The following is an 18,371-nucleotide window of genomic DNA, read 5'->3' as shown; positions in this document are numbered from 1 at the left end:
TATTTAGAGCATTTGTTGTTCTGATTATTATGTGTCGGGAGGTATTTCTTTTCTGGTCCAGTCTATTTGGAGTTCTGTAGGCTTCTTGTATGTTCATGGGCATCTCTTTCTTTAGATTTGGGAAGTTTTCTTCTATAATTTTGTTGAAGATGTTTGCTGGTCCTTTGAGTTGAAAATCTTCATTCTCATCCACTCCTATTATCCGTAGGTTTGGTCTTCTCATTGTGTCCTGTATTTCTTGGATGTTTTGAGTTAGGATCTTTTTGCATTTTACATTTTCCTTGATTGTTGTGCCGATGTTCTCTATGGAATCTTCTGCACCTGAGATTCTCTCTTCCATCTCTTGTATTCTGTTGCTGATGCTGGTATCTATGGTTCCAGATTTCTTTCCTAGGGTTTCTATCTCCAGTGTTGCCTCATTTTGGGTTTTCTTTATTGTGTCTACTTCCATTTTTAGGTCTAGTATGGTTTTGTTCATTTCCATCATCTCTTTGGATGTGTTTTCCTGTTTTTCATTAAGGACTTCTCCCTGTTTGATTATGTTATCCTGTTTTTCTTTAAGGATTTGTAACTCTTTAGCAGTGTTCTCCTGCAATTCTTTAAGGGATTTTTGTGCTTCCTCTTTAATGTCTTCTACCTGTTTAGCAGTGTTCTCCTGTATTTCTTTAAGTGTGTTATTAAAGTCCTTCTTGAAGTCCTCTACCATCATCAGGAGATATGCTTTTAGATCCGTGTCTAGCTTTTCCGGTGTGTTGGGGTGCCCTGGACTGGGCGAAGTGGGGGTGCTGGGTTCTGATGATGGTGAGTGGTCTTGGTTTCTGTTAGTAAGATTATTAAGTTTACCTTTCGCCATCTGGTAATCTCTGGGGTTAGTTGTTATCGTTGTCACTGTTTAAAGATTGGAGCAGAAGCTGTGTTCCACCCACCAGCAGTCTCAAAATCCTGCGGCGGGGGTCGTGGGTAGCTGGCGGGTGTCAGGCAACCCTGTGCTCCAGCAACCCCGGTGCTGATCCGGCCGGAAGTGGCCTGTGGCCCTACTCAGGCCGGTTTCTGCTTCCCTAACTAATGCAGTCTCAGGTCCTGTGTGCAATTGGATTGGAGCAGAAGCTGTGCTCCACTCACCAGAAGTCTTAAGATTCTGTGGAGGGTGTTGTGGGTAGCTGGCGAGTGTCAGCTGACCCTGCGCCCCAGCTGCCCCGGTGCTTTTCTGACCTTAAGAGGCTTGTGGCCCTATGTAGGCCGGATTTCTCTCTCCCCAACCAGAGCAGTCTTAGGTCCCGCGTGATTGGACTGGAGCACAAGCTGTGTTCCACTCACCAGCAGTCCCAAAATCCTGAGGTGGGGGTCGTGGGTAGCTGGCGGGTGTCAGGCAACCCTGCGCTCCAGCAACCCTGGCGCTGATCCGGCCGGAAGTGGCCTGTGGCCCTACTCCTATTTCTAATATTTCTTAAAGTAATGGCTTCATTTTATTTTTCTTTATGATTGGTGCTAGGAATTTACTATTTCACATTTTATATTCAACTGTTTGTGTGTTGTGTGGTTGGCCACGCTTTTGAGTTCACTGAGTTTTCTTTTTTGGAATGCCTCTCATCTAACGTGGTCTAGAAATAAATTCCACAATCCCAACCTACACTTACAACCAGGAATCCTGTTTGGACAATACATCATATTCCTTTCTAGTAGCTAACTTAGAAAAGTCAGTAATATCCTCCAGGTTTAAAGTATTTTAAAGGTATGGAACCGATCAATCATATTTGTAATGTTTTATGTATATAAACATTTTATATGTTAATACTAGGCTTGGATACTTTGCGTCCAGTTATTATCATTCATGTATGTGCACTTCTTGTTGCAGGGGAAAAGCCTTTCAAATGTGATGAGTGTAACTTCGCCTCCACAACCCAGTCACACTTGACTCGTCATAAGCGTGTGCACACTGGAGAGAAGCCATACAGGTGCCCTTGGTGTGACTACAGGTAATAAGATCAGATGTGTCACCAGAGTCGATTGGAATCCAGAAGAACTCCAGCTTTCCCAGTCTACTTTAGAATACTTTAATGAGTGGTACACATTAGGCAAGATATTTAATTCCTAATTGAAATGATGTTTTTTAACAAATGAATACGTTTTTCAGAACAGTTTTACGCTCACTGTAAATTGAGAGGGTTGGTGAGAGAGTTCCTTAATAAACTTACTTAATATACTTAATATACTTACTTAATGCACTTCTTCAGGAGCACCTCCCTCACTGTCATGTAGACCTTTTATTGTAATTTGGTCTGCTCTACCAGTGCCCTATAGTACAGCCCTTGCTTGCATGGGTGTTAAGTATCCTGTACGTGAGCACACTGATGACATATGCTTCCCCATGATAAAGTCGTAGACTTGCTATGAGTCGTTAGCACAGACTTCTGGTTTCATAGGCTTGGTGCGTAGGTTTTCTAACCCCCTTTTCCCACATTTTGAGTATTTCGCCGTTCACAGTAAGGATGCATTGCAGCAATGCACCATTTGACAAGGTGTGAGCAAAAGCGTTTGTGTGACAGTGAAGGTGGTGTAAGAAGTGTTTTCTGCCTTCTGCGGTGGAATTGCACCATCAGTGACTGAGTTTTCAGAAACAATTGCAAAATTGATTGGAGAGGCAAATAAAAGAGCCCGAGGGAGCCCAGACCCAGTCCTCAGTCCTAGCTGGGGAGTAAGAGACGTGTCCTTGTCATTTTGCACTCTGCACCTCCAAGATGAAGGAGCTGTTGCTTGTAAGGAGGCTGAGCAGAAAGTGCTTTAGAAGCTGTGGTTGTTTATCCCACTCTCTGGGTCTGGGAACCAAGAGGCAATAGCAAGGGCCCTGGGGAGCTACAGTGACAGTCGGATGCAGAATGGAGAGTCCTGCCAGGTCAAGCTGTCCACGAACGTGAGCGTGAGCTTGAACTCTCCCACATTCTGTGATACAGTAGACATTCTACTCAGCTGATTGACACAGCGTTAGACCAGGGACTTTGCCCCGAAGCTCTCCACTCTGGCTACCACACGACCTATGTGATAGAGAAAAACCAATCCCCTATATGGAGGATGAAGAATGAATGTAGAGCTGTCTTCAAAAAGCTGAGTTTTGTATGCCTGTTGAGGTAACCTGTGCACTTGGCAAATATATTGCCACAATCTTGATTATTATCTGCGTTATTGCATTAATTTTTATGTGAAAGGTCATTGAATACTACAGAGATATTACAGATATATTTCATTCATTAATTATTTATTCACCCAACATTTTATGAGCTGTGCCTACACATAACACTAGAATGGCATTTCTTGGAAGTTTGGGAAATGGTGATCTAGTTAGAGGAAACTCTAATCTCCTGATGTTATGGGGTCTGTTAAAACCATTTTCAAGCATTTTTACCTTATTGATGAGCCTATCCCGTAGTTGTGGTCCAGTAAGAGAGGTACAGTTAGAAACTGAGCACCGTGTCTCCTCATACGCCTTGCTTTGGGGATTATAAGCTAGGGCTTATACCATGTGCATAAGGCTGCTTATCTTGGGGGAAGGATAGGTTTCTTTGAGATAACTCTTCATTCTCATTTTAAACACTTTGTACCTCCTTTCTATATCATTAACCATCCTCAGGAACTGTGGTTCTCACAGGTTTTAAAGTAGTAGAGGTGTTTCAAATGAGGGGATCTGCAAGGTTCCCTGTAAACTGACAGAAGTGTCACTCATGGGTTACATAGTAAGCAGGACCCAGCAAAGGAGCTTTCTGTAAGGGAAGCTGGCCACCTCTTGCTGGGCCACAGCACCCAGGCTAGGCTTTTGCTGTGAGCCTGCTCACCGCCCTGGGATGTGAGGAAGCACTCAGGCTCAGCACACAGAGAGTGGCTGTAGTGACAGACCCTCCCCTTACATCAACTCCATCTTCCTTCCTGAGGTCCCGATTGTTTCTTAGCCTGCTGTCCAGGCTCCTGTGTGCACTACTAGCTCACTCACACTCTGACGTGACCCCATCCAACTTCTTCTTTATTTTTTTTTAGACTTGAATCTTTTTTTTTTTTTTTTTTTTGGATTGGATATTTTCTTTATTTACATTTCACATATTTTCCCCTTTCCATGTCTCCCCTTCGGAAACCCCCGTCTCCTCCCCACTCCCCCTGCCTCTATGAAGGTACTCCCCCACCCACCCACTCCAGTCTTCCCTCCCTGGCATTCCCCTACACTGGGGCATCTTATGCCCTCAGGCCCAAGGGCCTCCCCTCCCACTGATGTCCAACAAGGCTATCCTCTGCCACATATATGGACAACGCCATAGGTCGTTGCATGTGTATTCTTTGGTTGGTGGTCCAGTCCCCAGGAGCTCTGGGGGGTCTGGCCTGTTGACACTGTTGCTCCCTCCATGGGGCTGCAAACCCCCTCAGCTCCTTCAGTCCCTTCTCCAACTCCTCCATCAGGAACCCCTGAGTTCAGTTCAATCCCATCTAACTTCTTAAACTCTTCACTTACAACCCCCCTGCCTTCAGGAAAGTATTACTCTGCAGTCGATCCTGGGGGCTCCACCTGTGCCAGCCTACTTCATGGCTTGTCATGTTCTCGTAAGACTTCTGCCTGTGTCTGGAGCACAGCCACTACTCAGTGTGTGTTTGCTAGAGAGACTGGGTACATTGGTCAGAAGGTTAAACCTCTGAGAAATACAAATAAAAGGTATTTCAAACTGCTCTGTGAGCATAGTTGGGAAGAAGAAACCAAAAATACAGTGGGATGAGTGTCAGGTGAGCCATGCAGTTAGGGAGCAGCTTGAAGGTCATGGGTGCCCTCGCTCTCGCTGCTGGACTCGCTCTCACACTCGGAGACCCATGTGGGTGTCAGTTCGTCCTGCTTCTATGCACACGTATACACAAGAACACACATATACTCACACACACACATGTGCACAGATATATTCAGACACATAAATACACACATTAATTATGTTTTGAAAGTATGATACCATTTACAATAGAATCCAGCATCTTGAATATCTAGACATTGCTTACAAAAAATGTAAGACATATGCTATTAGTGCCCTCAAAACACTTTTCTTACAGTACTAAGCATCAAGCCAAGGGCTTTGGGCATGTTAGCTAAACACTCCACCACCCACCTTCATTCTCGGCTGATAAAAAATATTTTTTAAAAACAAATATACAAGTAAAGCAAGATACATAACACCATTTTCATGAATGGGAAGAGCTGATTTATTAATAATGTTAATTGTCTTCCAGATAACTTACATATTAAGTATATTCCCAGTCTCTGCCCCCCCCATGGAATTTAGTAGGATAACGGTAGAATTCTTTAATATTATTTAATATACTTTAAATGTTATTATAAAAAGTGTAAGAAAAATATGTATCCAATTTAACCAGACCCAAAGCTACATCTCAGGAAAGTTCTGTATAGTTAGAGTAGCCATTTGCAGCAGACAGTGTGCAGCTTCACCTGGGTTCATACTTTAACTACCAAATATATTTTAACACTTATTTGCTCCACCACATACAAAAGTATGCACATGCACATACAAGCACGTGCACACATACATACATATACACACATACTCACCAAAACAAAGTTACAACTAGAGAAATATTTAGCATTACTTTTTCTTAAGTATATGGAAAGCAGCCCCAGGATGACCAAGACCAAGAAGAACAAGATTTCTTAAGCTTTTCCACTTGAAACTATTTCCCCCCAAGAAAATAGCAGGGAGCTTTAGATGTGCATATATAGATCAAATTTTACTGATAATAAATATTAAAAGATATTTTACAGAAACTTCTGTTGTATACATAATTCTACATTAGGAAAAGAGCAAGTTTACATACTAATGAGAGGTGTGCTTTCTTTCTTTTTACTTTATTAACTTTACATTCCAATTGCTGTCCCCTGCCTGATCCACCCCTCCCCAAGTCCCTCATCATCATCATCATCATCACCTCTGAGAGAATAAACCCCACACACACACACTGGGTATCCCCCTACCCCAGCACATCAAGTGTGTGCAGGGTCAGGGAGGAGAGGCATGCTTCCTTGTGTTCTACATGGGAGCAGTGTTTCTTGGCCACCACCAGTGCTGCTGCTGCTGCTGCTGCTGCTGCTGCTGCACAGGGGCAGCTGTATTGTTCCTCAGAGTTGATCATATTCTGATTTTATAAACTTCAGTGTCAGCACACCACTAATGTTTAGGACCATTGGAAATTCTGCTCAAGTCCCACCTCAAAATTCATTTAATTTTTTAAATGAAATTTTAGTCTGTAATTCAAACAGCTATTTCAAAAATTAAACATTCTAACAGTATATAATGCAAAGATATCTCAATTTAATATTTTCATGTCTAGGACTGATTGTAGAAAAATATTAGAAGTCATTTTATAATTAAACCATTATATGTCTATGATAGTTAAAAGATTTGTATGGACCGTACAATACTGTTGGGTAAATATACATCAGACTCAAATTCAGCATGAAGCATTTCAAGTCTCTTGCTGTCTGGAGTTAAGGCATGTGCAGTATTGAGCATGCTCTTGTGTCTTCGGCAGCATGGTTGCAATTATATCATCATATATCACTTGGGCAAGTGTTGCAGAAAGACCTGGGCTGTACTGTGAACTGGATTTTTACTTTCTCTTGCCTGTGGGATGGGTACTCAGATGATGTAGTTATTGGGTGTTCAGACCTTTAGCAGACTTTCGGTGACTCCATACTACAAAGTCGTTAACATTGAAGTGTAGTAAGATGGGCCCTAGGCAGAGCCTGGCATGTGGAGTTAGTAGTCGACCTAAGTGCCTGTTTCCCCATTCGTTTTCTACTTTACAAGGCATCTCATTTCACCTGTCAGTGTTAGCCACATCTTCTGTGTCCTGCATGTCTGAAGTGTGTTGGAATTCTTCTGTAATTCATGCTGATTGAAGTTTCAGCAGTTTTTATAATATTTAGAAATGATTAAATACAAAATCACTTCTTTTATAATTGCTGAGACACCTTACAGTTTGAAAGTGCGTCCCTTTGAAGATCACTGTCCTGTAACGTGCCACATGAGTTATAATGGCCGATATCTTTGGTATCTATTTCTGCGCTACTCTGAGGCATTTCCGCTGAATATGCCTACTTCAAAATCTTCTTGGTTGGTCATGACTTTTTAGAATAAATCTTTAGATTTTCTTTGATGAAGGCTTTTGACAATAACTACCACAAAGATTATCATTTGAATCTTTTATATTATCATCATCACACTTTGGTAGACTTGTGATGCTTATATGCTCAGATGTATTTCCAAATACCTCTAATTTCTTTGCTTTGAAAAAGTATTGAACATTTTGCTAAAGTTATTACATAGTTGCGTCCCGTGCGACTGCTTCACAGGAGCTAGTGTGTGCCACTACACGTCTCCAAGAGTAGGCAGTGTTCTCCCAAGAATGCCATCTGCCCTGAATTAACACACAGGGCACTTATATCTAGAAATATCCACTAAGTCCCTTTTTCAGATACTTCCTTTACTTGGTAAAGGTTAATTTTGTCTTTATGTAAATATTTTATGATTTTATTTTCTGAAAGTAAGTGATTTGAAGCATTTTTAGTCATTCTAAAGTTTTATTTTTCTGTGTACTGTGGTTGCCTCTTCCTAGTGAATAATTACATTAATATTAAAAGAGTTTAAAGACTTATTAAGTCCCATGATGGTAAGAGTTAAGAAAGAACTAGAGAAGTTTCCACAGCTTTTTTATTTTCTTAATGAGAAACACCAGAAAGACCACGATACCACTGCTACCCATGGGCACACTGGAAACACCTCCTGTCTCGTGGTGCGTGTCAGTGTGCGTGATGACCATATTGATCACAGCAGGATGCTTACCTGTTTCTTTAAAAGTTTATATATTTATCTGTTCCCTTCACAATATCTTATTACTCAGATATCAAATACTTGTCCCATGTACATTCTGTTTGCTTCATATAGATAGATGAATACTGTTCCATCCTCTGCTCTTCCTTGCCAGTATTAGCTATCATCTGTAAGGAAGCTAACAATTAGAAATGGAAATGATATTTAAATTATATTTCTCATTTTATAAATTGAACATTAGTGCACTAATACTACTTGTTAAAATTATTCATGAAAAATATATGTGTGGATTTGTTTACAAAAGAATTTTATAATTGGTCTTTTGAACCTGGGGCTATTTTTCAAGTTTGCATTATTAATTTAGGCAATGACATCTCATTCTATTTAAATATAAACATGGATCCCTCTTTGTTGCTTTTCCTGTCTAAAATATCCAGAAGTCTAATCCATTATCCATCAGTGTGTTCCATCACAACTTTATAACTTTTCATCATTAATTACTATACATTATAATTTCAAAGCCTAAATTTAGACCCACAGTCCACAGTCCTACTATATTATTTATGTAGCAGATTCTTAGATTTGTTTTTACACAAAAATGAAAGTCAACATTTTCCTCTATTTTCTTTTGTTCTGTACTGTCATCTTTCTATTAACAAGAGAACAAGAAACAGCCTAGCCTTTCATGTGGTATAGTATCATTTACACAATGTAAAATCTCTCCTTCCCATCAGATCTGTGACTATCGAGAGTGGTTTCTCTTCACTTACCGTGTTGGCTTGCAGGTGAGAGGAGGTTTACTGAAGTAAACTGAAGCCTACCCCTCGTTGGTTTTGTTTGTTCTGTGTGAAGCTTACCATCCTATTAGATTCTCTTTTATTCCTTTAACATTTATGCAGGAACTATGAACAACAGATAGCAATCTGGAGAACACAACAGAAGACTTACCTCATCATACTACAATCTTCAGAGTGTGAAGAAGACTTTAAGTACCTCAAATCTCATTTGTTACCTTGTAGAAAGCAAATTTAAAGCCATTTTGTTGTGCTTCTGTTGAATTTGAAATAGCCTCAATGTTTCAGTTTTCCTCTTGAAATTTCACTCTTAGCTCCACTAATAACACGTGTCTTTGTTCTCTAGCATAGTCCTTAGTATTTTTGTTTATGCACAAATGATTTTAATTCACAGCATGAAACTATTCTCAAAAAAATAATAATTGTATCTCATGAAGCTAGCCAATAAATTCTCCAATTCCACCTCACATTAAGGACTCACCACTCTCTTTGCTAACTCTGCAAATATATTTTATCTCCTGTCTTCTTACTTGATGACTGACTAGGCACCCTTGGCCAGGGTTTTCTGGAGATGTGTTTGGCACATTAGTTTTCTTCCCCAAGTGCATCTTTCTTTCTTGTGTGAGGAAAGAGTGCAGGGCCTCCAGTAGCAGCAGACTTCCTGTGCACTCTGGGCTCCCTGTGCCTTTTCCTCTGACTCTGCTCAGCTGTTGCAGCAGGTGAGTGGCCGGGCATTTATGCCTGTGCTCAAGTGGAAGGGCTTGGCTGCTTGTTTGGAATCTGTGTCCATACTAGAAACTTTTTAGGGGATAAATACTTTTAACTTGGTAAATTCTGTTTTACCTTGAATTATAATTTGAAGTGTTTGGGAAGAAGTTTTAAGAAATAACTTTGTAACTTAAAGTCATCAAAATACAAATCCTTAGCGTTACGATCTTCCACTTGAAATTTCATCTTAATTTCTGATACAGACATTTTTATAAAATATATCAATTAGAAAAAAATGTTTAACGTCAGGGATGATAAGAGTCTTTTAGGACAATGTTACACATAATTAAATATAAGGCAAATGTTCATTGGCTTTGTGACACTGTAAGTTCAGCATAAAGCAGGATTCATTTTTCTTGTCTGGGATTTATTTCTGCAGCATCCTGACTTAGAGTGACAAAGTCCACAGGGGATAATTTTCTCCTTTTGGATCAGGTCTTGAGAGAGTTCCTATTTTCCTCCCCATGGCTTCCTGTGCTGCTCGGATTTGCCCCTGAATAGTAAGAAGGGAAAAGATGATTGTATAGAAGAGAAAGAAGCGAGATTAGACATGTGAAGTGAATCTCACAATTTCTTTTAGAATAAATTGGAGTTAGCATTAATTTTTCTTTAATTTTTAATAAAATTACAATAGTCATAAAAATTATAAAATGAAGATACCTGCATTAATATTATACATAATTTACATGTAAAGCTCTTTGTTTATTCCACTAATTAAGAATAGTTCCTCCTATTCAGATCACAAGAAAGTTGGAGTTGGCATTCCTTGTCATGAAGTAGCAGTAGAGCTGCTACTTCACGGTCTCACTGCCTGAGGCTCTTCTGCTCTTTGCTCTGTTGTGCTGCTGACCTATTTGATGGCTCAGACTTCATGGCTCTGAAAGACTAGAAAGTTGAGCTCATATTTTTGATGGGCAGTGGTGAAGCAAGGCTTTCTTCAAACAGGATTTCTTCTGGAAAGCGTCATCAGTTGTGTCTGTGAGTAGTGGTGTCCTGCAGGCAGAGTGCCCTTGCCTGCTTGCGCCTTGCACACACTTCAGTCCATCACAGGCAGATGTCTGTGTCATGGCTGCGTAGTAAGGAAACACTGCTTAAGAATTCTCCTACCATTTGTCTGAGGAGGATGAGTTCTGTGTGGGTAAATGTTTCTGTTAAGTGTCAGTAGGATTTTCATATGTAATCCTTCACCAAATGAAAGCAGCGTGTGCTTAATTTTATCCATCCAGGACTAGTCTCAAAGGTTGTGAGTGTAGAATCACCCTTGCTTTTCTGTCCTCTGTGTCTAATGTCTCCAGAAACTGAGTTTCTCCTGAAGGAGGCAGTCTGTGCCGCTTGTCTCTGTCCATTTCACTTGGGCCCCTCTTTCTAGTTGTGTGGTGTCAGTTTGAGTTTGCATTTTCTGACCTGTTTTGTATGACTTTGTCCTCACAGGCAGCTTGTCCTATACACACTTCTCTGTCCTTGCTAGAGCACACAAACCCATAGACTTTAATGTTTATTTCACCTTGGCAGGCAGTGGGCTGATGTAGCCCATTATTTTTCCCTGAATTTGAGTTAGTATTGATTATTTTATTCTAAAATTGTAATAAATGTAAAACAGTGATACATATAATCATATAGTAGATTCCATAACATTGAGATTTATAAGTTGCCTGTTTCTCTTTAAGGACAAGGCTCTGCCTTCCATCTTTTGTTTATCAGCACAGGTGAGGGGTTTTGCTTGTTGATGCAGCTACAGCAGCGCTGAGATCACAGATTAATTAGACGAGCCATTGCCATCACAAAGTGACCATACACTCCCTCTGCTATCTCTTAAAGTAGAATCTAGATAAACATGTTTGTTTAAACTGTTGTTGTTGAATCCCAATTTCAGTCATTAATAGAGGGCCAAAGCTATCTTTGGGGATGGTCTTTCTACAAGGAATTACTATGGACAGTCCCTGGGGTGGTAGTTAAATATATCTGTATGTCTTGTGATAGGAAGAAAGGCCTTAGAGATGAAAAAAAATAGAAAATATTTTTGGGGCAAATAGTCTCTTGCATAATAACTTATTCCTCAGACACCAGGGTTATTATCACAAAGAAAACACTTTCCTTTGTAACTGTCTCTATCCCCAGCAGTTAGAAAGTTCAGGCCCTGAAGCTTATTAGGCACACACTTGTAAGTCCATGGAGAAGCTGACAACAGTCAGTAAAGCGCTGTATATATCATCACCCTGGCACTTAAAAAACAAAAAAGGTGACTTCGATGTGTCTTGAAAGTTGACCATTTTCCTTAATTCTTCCTGTTTTCAACTCCTTTGTTTCATCCTATGCTGAAATGGTCTCTCTCTGGGACCTACACAAACATCATGGTGGGGAAAAAGACAGAAAAATTTGAGTTTAAAAACTGATGGGAGTCCTTGTTATGAGACAGGGCTTTAGACCAGTTTTCCATGAGAGACGTCTTCTGATGGAGTGAACTCCTCTTTTTTAGAACAAGATGACCGAGCATGTGAATGTGTGGGCGTTTCCTGAAGCACTTGCATAAAGGCAGTGCAGTGTTTCTACACATCGTGGCACACGGTCTTTTTTTATTAGAAGAATGCAGTTCCAACTCTTGGTTTCTCCATACTTATATTTTCTTCTGCTGCTTTTAAAATAGTCTAGGCTTGCAAGCAGCCTAATATTATCCTTTACTTTCTAGCTCAAAGAGAGGCATAGTTTATGTAAGCTACAGTTTAGTGTTCCACATGTAATATGTCAACTGATATTTTCCCTTCAATATCTTTCTTCCAACTCCATAAACTTCATTTCTTATCATTACTGACTTTAGCTAGGCTCTTGCTACGCAGCCTCCATCTTCCTTCTGCCCTTCTTTGTATATGCTTTTTCACTGTGGTTTGGAATGTGTGCTCATTAGCTGTTCAAGGTCCTTCCCTTCCGTCAGTGTTTCGTTTCTTCAGTGTTAAGGTGTAAGTAGAAACAAATATGAAAAGTGCTGAGACAAATCAGAGTTTTTTGCTGGGAAAAAGTGATGTTCAAACTTATCATTAAATAACATAATTTGTTTCTTGGGCTAAAGTGTTTGATGTGAAAAAGGTTAAAAGTTTTAACTTAAGACATTTGATTTGATACCCCACACTTATAATGTTAGTTCTCTAGTTGCTGTTTAAGTAAAATTCTGGTGTACTGTATTTTTAAAGTATACCTTTTTTTTTTCCATTTTCAAGTCTCTCCAAGTAGCATGTGTTGTGTTGTAAGATATAGGAAATTATGTAGTAGAGAGAACTAAGAAGTGCTGGGACAGTAGCCCTGCCCATGCTGGAGAGGACGACCTTGGCTCACAGGGCAGTGGTGGCAGGGGTCTGTGGAGGAGTGAATGCTGTTCCCAGTCCCTATATCATCAAATACAATGGGCTACAAAAAATGAATTGGGGGAAATAACAGAAGTGGGAGATCATTTGAAATACCACAGCAAAGGAGCAGGCAGCAAATGAGGCCACCTAAAGAGATGAGGAGACAGGCAGGCAGCAGACAAAAAGAAACCTTTTTGTCTTTTCGTGCATGGCTACAGCTCCTTGGGAGTGATGGCATCAGTGAGACACTCACTTCTGGGGAGGAAGTGTTCTTTACTAATATGTCAGGAAGTGTGATCTGGGACACACTGCTTTTCCAACACTCTCAGATGTATGTGAACACTTCAGTACTCCTCACTGTAGAACCTGATGGCAGTAATGGCAGGGAAAGTGACCCTGGAAACGATGGGAGCAGAAATCAGTTAACAGAGAGGACAGATAGCCAGAGCTTGCATGGGAGATGTAGATGGGAGAACTGGAGGGGCCTGCAGGAAAGAGAGGGCCTAGCAAGAAGTAAACGATTGAATTGTGGGCCTGGAACCTGCTTCTGAGCTGCTGGATTTGGAGGACAGCCAGCAGCTTCAGTAGTTAGAACAGAGAGTGGCTGAGCACACCCAGTGTAAGCCATGGAAAATGGGAACCGAGGGCAGGAGTGATGGGGCCTCAGAACAGCGGCTACTCTGGCCACACGTTGAAACTTGAGTTGTGTTTAGTTGCCTTCTGAGCAATCTGTGAAGTGAAGTTCACATACTGTGGGATACCACACAGCACCAAATGTGATGTTGTAGAGTTCAAAGTTATAAAACCAAAGACTGGACATGGAGGGGATTACAATTCTGTAGCTTCCTCCCATTGTACTCAAAGTGATGCCCACATTCTCTGTACCCTTCCTTGCATCTATACAGAAGGCTTTAACTGTTTATTTAATTTAAAATTTTGCTTGCTGCTATTTAACAGTTCCATGTGATCATTTACTGAATACCCATTTAAATGTAGTTTTAAAATACGACATCTTTTCTTTCTTATTCTAAATAATTTGTGTTAATTTTTCAGTTTTTCTAAGGTCAGTAAATCTAACAGAACACTCCAATGACATCATGAGCCAATCTCAGTGTACAGAGTTGTTCATTGTAATGACACTGGACTCCTTCATACATTTACAACCTGGTCCATTTGCTTTTACCCACCTCTTATTTGCTTGCCCTTTTCCAAGTAATTACTGGAACATCATAAAATACCTTTACCAGTGAGAAGTATAACATTTTGGGGGTATATTGTGCTAAATCTTCTTTTGAAAATTATTTTTAAATTGATCCCTGGCTTCTTCAAACTGCTTTTTCTAGACACAAATACCTTGGCTGGGGTATGTCATGCCAAGAAAAGTGTGATAAGGATATTCCAGGCATTGGACTTAGTGAGTGTATAATATGGAAAGGGAAACCTGAGACATTACTTCTCAGGGTGAGACAGGGGCATGATTTGTTTTTGTGACTAAGGGTGCATTATAACTGCCAAGTGTTGGTGTCAGTTGTATTAAACCACTAAACAGTGGAAATGAGTCATTTATATCACCCCACAGGCTGATGTTGGTTGTTTAAGCATGCAGTCACACATTGTATAGGTATCCTTTGATTCTGTAACAACATCTGCCATTTTGACTTATTATAAGTATGATCAGTCCGAGCCTCTTTTGGCTGGACATCAGTTTGCGGCTTTACCTTATGGTAGGTGATAAGCTTTAGCACTCAGGCCCGTTTCCCTTTGCCTCTCGAGAGGATTCTGTTCTGTATCCCTCCGCCCACATTTTAGTGCCATCTCTGTAATTACAAACAAAGGCGATAGAAGCTCTGTTTTTCCAGAAATAAGACTAGCCCTGACTGACACTCTGGCTGTGTCTTATTAAAGTGGCTGCAAACCAGTGTCCTCCTCCTCGGCGAGGACAGCCTTCCTGAGCAGAGGCTGGGGATACGGATAGCGTGGTGTGCCTGTGTCATTGGAGATCAACGCAGATCTAGAAACTGAGCCCATATCAGCACAGATATATTTTAATTACACGTTCTTTCCAATTAATATCTGCTTTGTCTTTGAAAAGTAATGTTTGAATGTAGTGGTTATGCAGTCCACATCTTGTTGAGTTACGTCTGTACTTGTTCTTAACTACCTATGTACACATGTTTTATTACTCTTCGTGCATCTCTTTTTCACAAAACAATCTTTTAAAACAGTGTATCTCTGATGTAAAAGAGACTCCAAACAAGGTTTCAGTTTTATTTTAAGGTCTTTTTCTTTGGAGTTTAAAAGTGGAATCTCTGTTTTCTTTAGCTGTAAAAGCACAATCAAGGCAACATGATAAGTGAGTCAGCGTGGTAAAAGTAAAACTAATTTTGCCTTCACTCACATGAGCTATAGAAGGAGGAAGCTTTATTGTCCCTGGGAAGGTGATAAGGCAGAGTAATTGTATATTATACTGTCCGGGAACATCTGCCTGAGACCGTTGGAGCAATTCATCTATCATGGCCGGGGCTGCATGTTTTGTCTTTCTGCTTTAACCCGTCCCCACTGCTGGCCCGCGCAGAGGGTTTGATAGGGACTGCGCCTGGGCCAGGGCTCACATTAATCAGTCCCCTTGTTCAACACTCCAGCTGACATAATTACAACCTGCGCACAGCAGTTATTCAAGTCGAGTCCTTGTCACTCGTGGTGCGAAACTACACAGCTCAGATCCCGGAGGAGATTGCCTTATCACACAGAACAAGGGCTCGCAGGAGTCGCAGAGAATAGAAATGGGAGAATGTCTTCCGGGACTACTATATATTCCTTTAAAATAAGACATTTGAGAGACTTACAAGGGACAAAGGGAAGCATTGTGTGCAGGGTTGAAATGAACCGGTTATTATTTTTAAATGGATTACAGAGTGCATTTTTGTGCAACTCGTCATAGATTATTAGATAATTTAGTGCTTCTGGTCATTATTGATTCTTTCTATTACCTTTTTCTTCTTCAAAGCTAATCACTGAACTTCAGAATTGTGAAAAGATTCTTTCCTCTTTATGAAAATAATAAAATTAGTGGATAATTGATCTTAAGTTTAATATTTGGCAAGTATATTTTTATAAGCCACTGAATTAAAACTAGGGAAGATTACTTAACTCCCTTTCCACAGCTAAGTAAGTTCAGTGTTCACAGTGGCTGTGCACTACAAATATTTGAAAGCAGAGCCAGTGTGAATTTCCTTTCAAGTAGTGCCCTGTCTCTAGGCTCATACTGGCTAGTTACCTGCCAATTCCTGGGTGTCCCTGGTATGAAGGATGGGACTTCCTTCAGCCATTTAAGTGGTGTCTACTTGTTAATGGTAGCTCTGTGCCCACACATAGCCTGTGTGAATCTGGGTCTAAGATGGTTTATGTGCTCAGGCCTGCTGGGTATCCCATGACACTCAGCTCTCTGCATGGATGCCAGCCATTACTATTGAACATCTAGTCTTGGTTTTTTTTCAGGGGTGGGTTTTTTTCCCCTTAAATAACTTCAAACTGTCCCAAATAAAGCCATTGTCTGACCCAGACTATCAGAGATACTAGGAAATAAAATATTCAGCTTCATAAAACTTTTACTTATATTAAGTTTATAAAACTTTGAATTACAAAATTATAGCAAATTATCATTTATTCACTTACATGTATGTATATATTTAAATTATTTGAATTGGAAACTATTGTGTTTTAGGTGGTTTATTTTAGACTAAATTTGTAAATTATGTAGTTCAAGTGAGTTTTCTTGGTAGTTGTCTGTTTCTTTGTTCTTGTGGTGACAGAGATTGACCCCAGGGCCTTATACATGCTAGATAAGTGACTCACCATTGAGCTGCATCTGTAGCCCAGTTCATATACTTGATGTAAATAGAAAGCAAGGAGAAAAAAAAAATCAACCTCTGAAAACAGCTGGTATGCAACATGAAGCATCAGTGGTCTGTATTTTTATCAAGGGTAGCAATAGAACAATGAGAGGAAGCTCTAGGTCACCAGTGCCACCCAGAAAGAGAAGTGGAAGGAAGTGGTAGACCAGGTTGGTTCACATTCTGAGCCTCAGGCAGCAGTGTCCTGCCTGCTTTATAAAAACGTCCTCCTGTTTAGGTCAGTGGAGGACATTCAGCATGTCCTGGCCCTTTCTCCCCTTCAGATGCATAGTGAGTAACAGCTTCCAGGCTCCTACAGTGAAGGAATGCATAGAACTGTTCACAGATGGCAGACTTGACCACAGAGGTCCTTTGGCCAAAGCCCTACAGGCATCAAGCTAAGGCCCAAGTCACTGAAGGGCAGTCCTACTCCTGCTTCACATGGTTATTTAGGGCCTTTGGAATGGTGATTTGGCATCAGTACTTAACCACCAGACATCTGAGCTTCATTGTCAGCATAGCTTTGTCCACCTTGTTGGCTTGAGTTGGATAAAAAGCTAGCCTGCTCTATTGCACATAGGTTTGTTTTTGCTCTCCACTTTACCGATGATGCACCCAGGGATTTGGAAGTGGGAATCTTGGTGGGATGTGTTGCCTGCTTGGGGCTACAGGAACCATGGGAGTCAAGGCTCTCCAGGGTGCGCTCTTCTCCTTCGTTGAGGTATTTCAGTTGTCCCACAGCATCGTGTGCATTCTGTTCTCAAAGTACCTACTCGTAATTTTAAATGTACAAAGTTCTGAATGTGGAATTTGGGGTTCTAACAAAGAGTACTCAGCGTCCTAGCACCTGCCATTCCTCCGTGTGGTTTGCATTGTTTCTCAGTATTGTGGGAAGTGGAAACGAGGTTGTTAGATTTACATTTTCCTCTCATTAGCTGTGATGCCATAAGCAGACATGTGACTGAGTAATGGTTTCCATTGAGTGAATTTGGGAAGTAAGTGATAAGCAACAAGATTAACAGTGCGATATATTGGTCGGTATACATCACAGGCAGTTGCTGTGCATATGGCTAAGTGAATTTTTAGTAAGGGTTTTTAATCAAGATCACTTGGAATCCGCCGAAGTTAGTAAAGAAGTTTGAACAATGTAGAAAGCAAAATACTTGTAACTGTCTCAAGAAGCCCAGCGTCCTGACCCAGGAGCAGAGGCGCTGTCTCCCAGGCATCTGAGCAGAGCCAGTCATGTGGGACTCACACTGGCCTCTCCCTTCCTGGCAGGTTTCTTCTCCCTCCTCAATTATACCCATGACCTAGGTCATAAAACAGAATGAGATGGGAGAATGGAAGAAAGAAACTTGCTTTGAAAAGCTGTGATCTGTAAAAGACAAAAATCCTAACAGTGATCTAATGAGAACTTAACATATCTGACAGAAAAGTAACAAATTCAGAGAAGTTTTTCATTAAATTGAAAGGAGAAAAGTGGGAAGCATTCTCCAGTTAGAATTTACTATTGCAAAAGATATTTCAAAGAATATTATGTAAGGGTCCATTGTTCGCCAAAGAATGATATCCCAGACTCAAATAGTATGCAAAAGCAAGGATCGTTTTATTGTGTACAAATCTAGCATGTGGGGGCGGTGGGGTCTCTCATTCCAAGATGGAGAGACAACCAGGTGAGCTTGCAGGCTAGATTCAAAGCACATTAAGGGATTC

At 40.6% G+C, this 18,371-nt stretch overlaps 1 protein-coding gene across 3 annotated transcripts in view; it reads left to right on the top strand.

The window, feature by feature from the left end:
* The window catches only part of Znf407 (zinc finger protein 407), a 384,272-nt gene that overhangs the window by 247,314 nt on the left and 118,587 nt on the right, over positions 1-18,371 (top strand). For all 3 annotated transcript variants that reach the window (XM_085833524.1, XM_085833525.1, XM_021150389.3), the window contains one exon: positions 1,856-1,976. In XM_085833524.1, coding sequence (XP_085689650.1) covers positions 1,856-1,976 — 121 coding nt within the window. The remainder of the gene's footprint in view (positions 1-1,855; positions 1,977-18,371) is intronic.

The sequence above is a fragment of the Mus caroli genome, unplaced genomic scaffold, assembly GCF_978045245.1.
Source record: "Mus caroli unplaced genomic scaffold, Mus_caroli_1 scaffold_19, whole genome shotgun sequence".
NCBI classification, from domain to species: domain Eukaryota; kingdom Metazoa; phylum Chordata; class Mammalia; order Rodentia; family Muridae; genus Mus; species Mus caroli.
The sequence above is the reverse complement of the archived record's forward strand: the minus strand, read 5'-3'. Positions and strand labels throughout refer to the sequence as shown.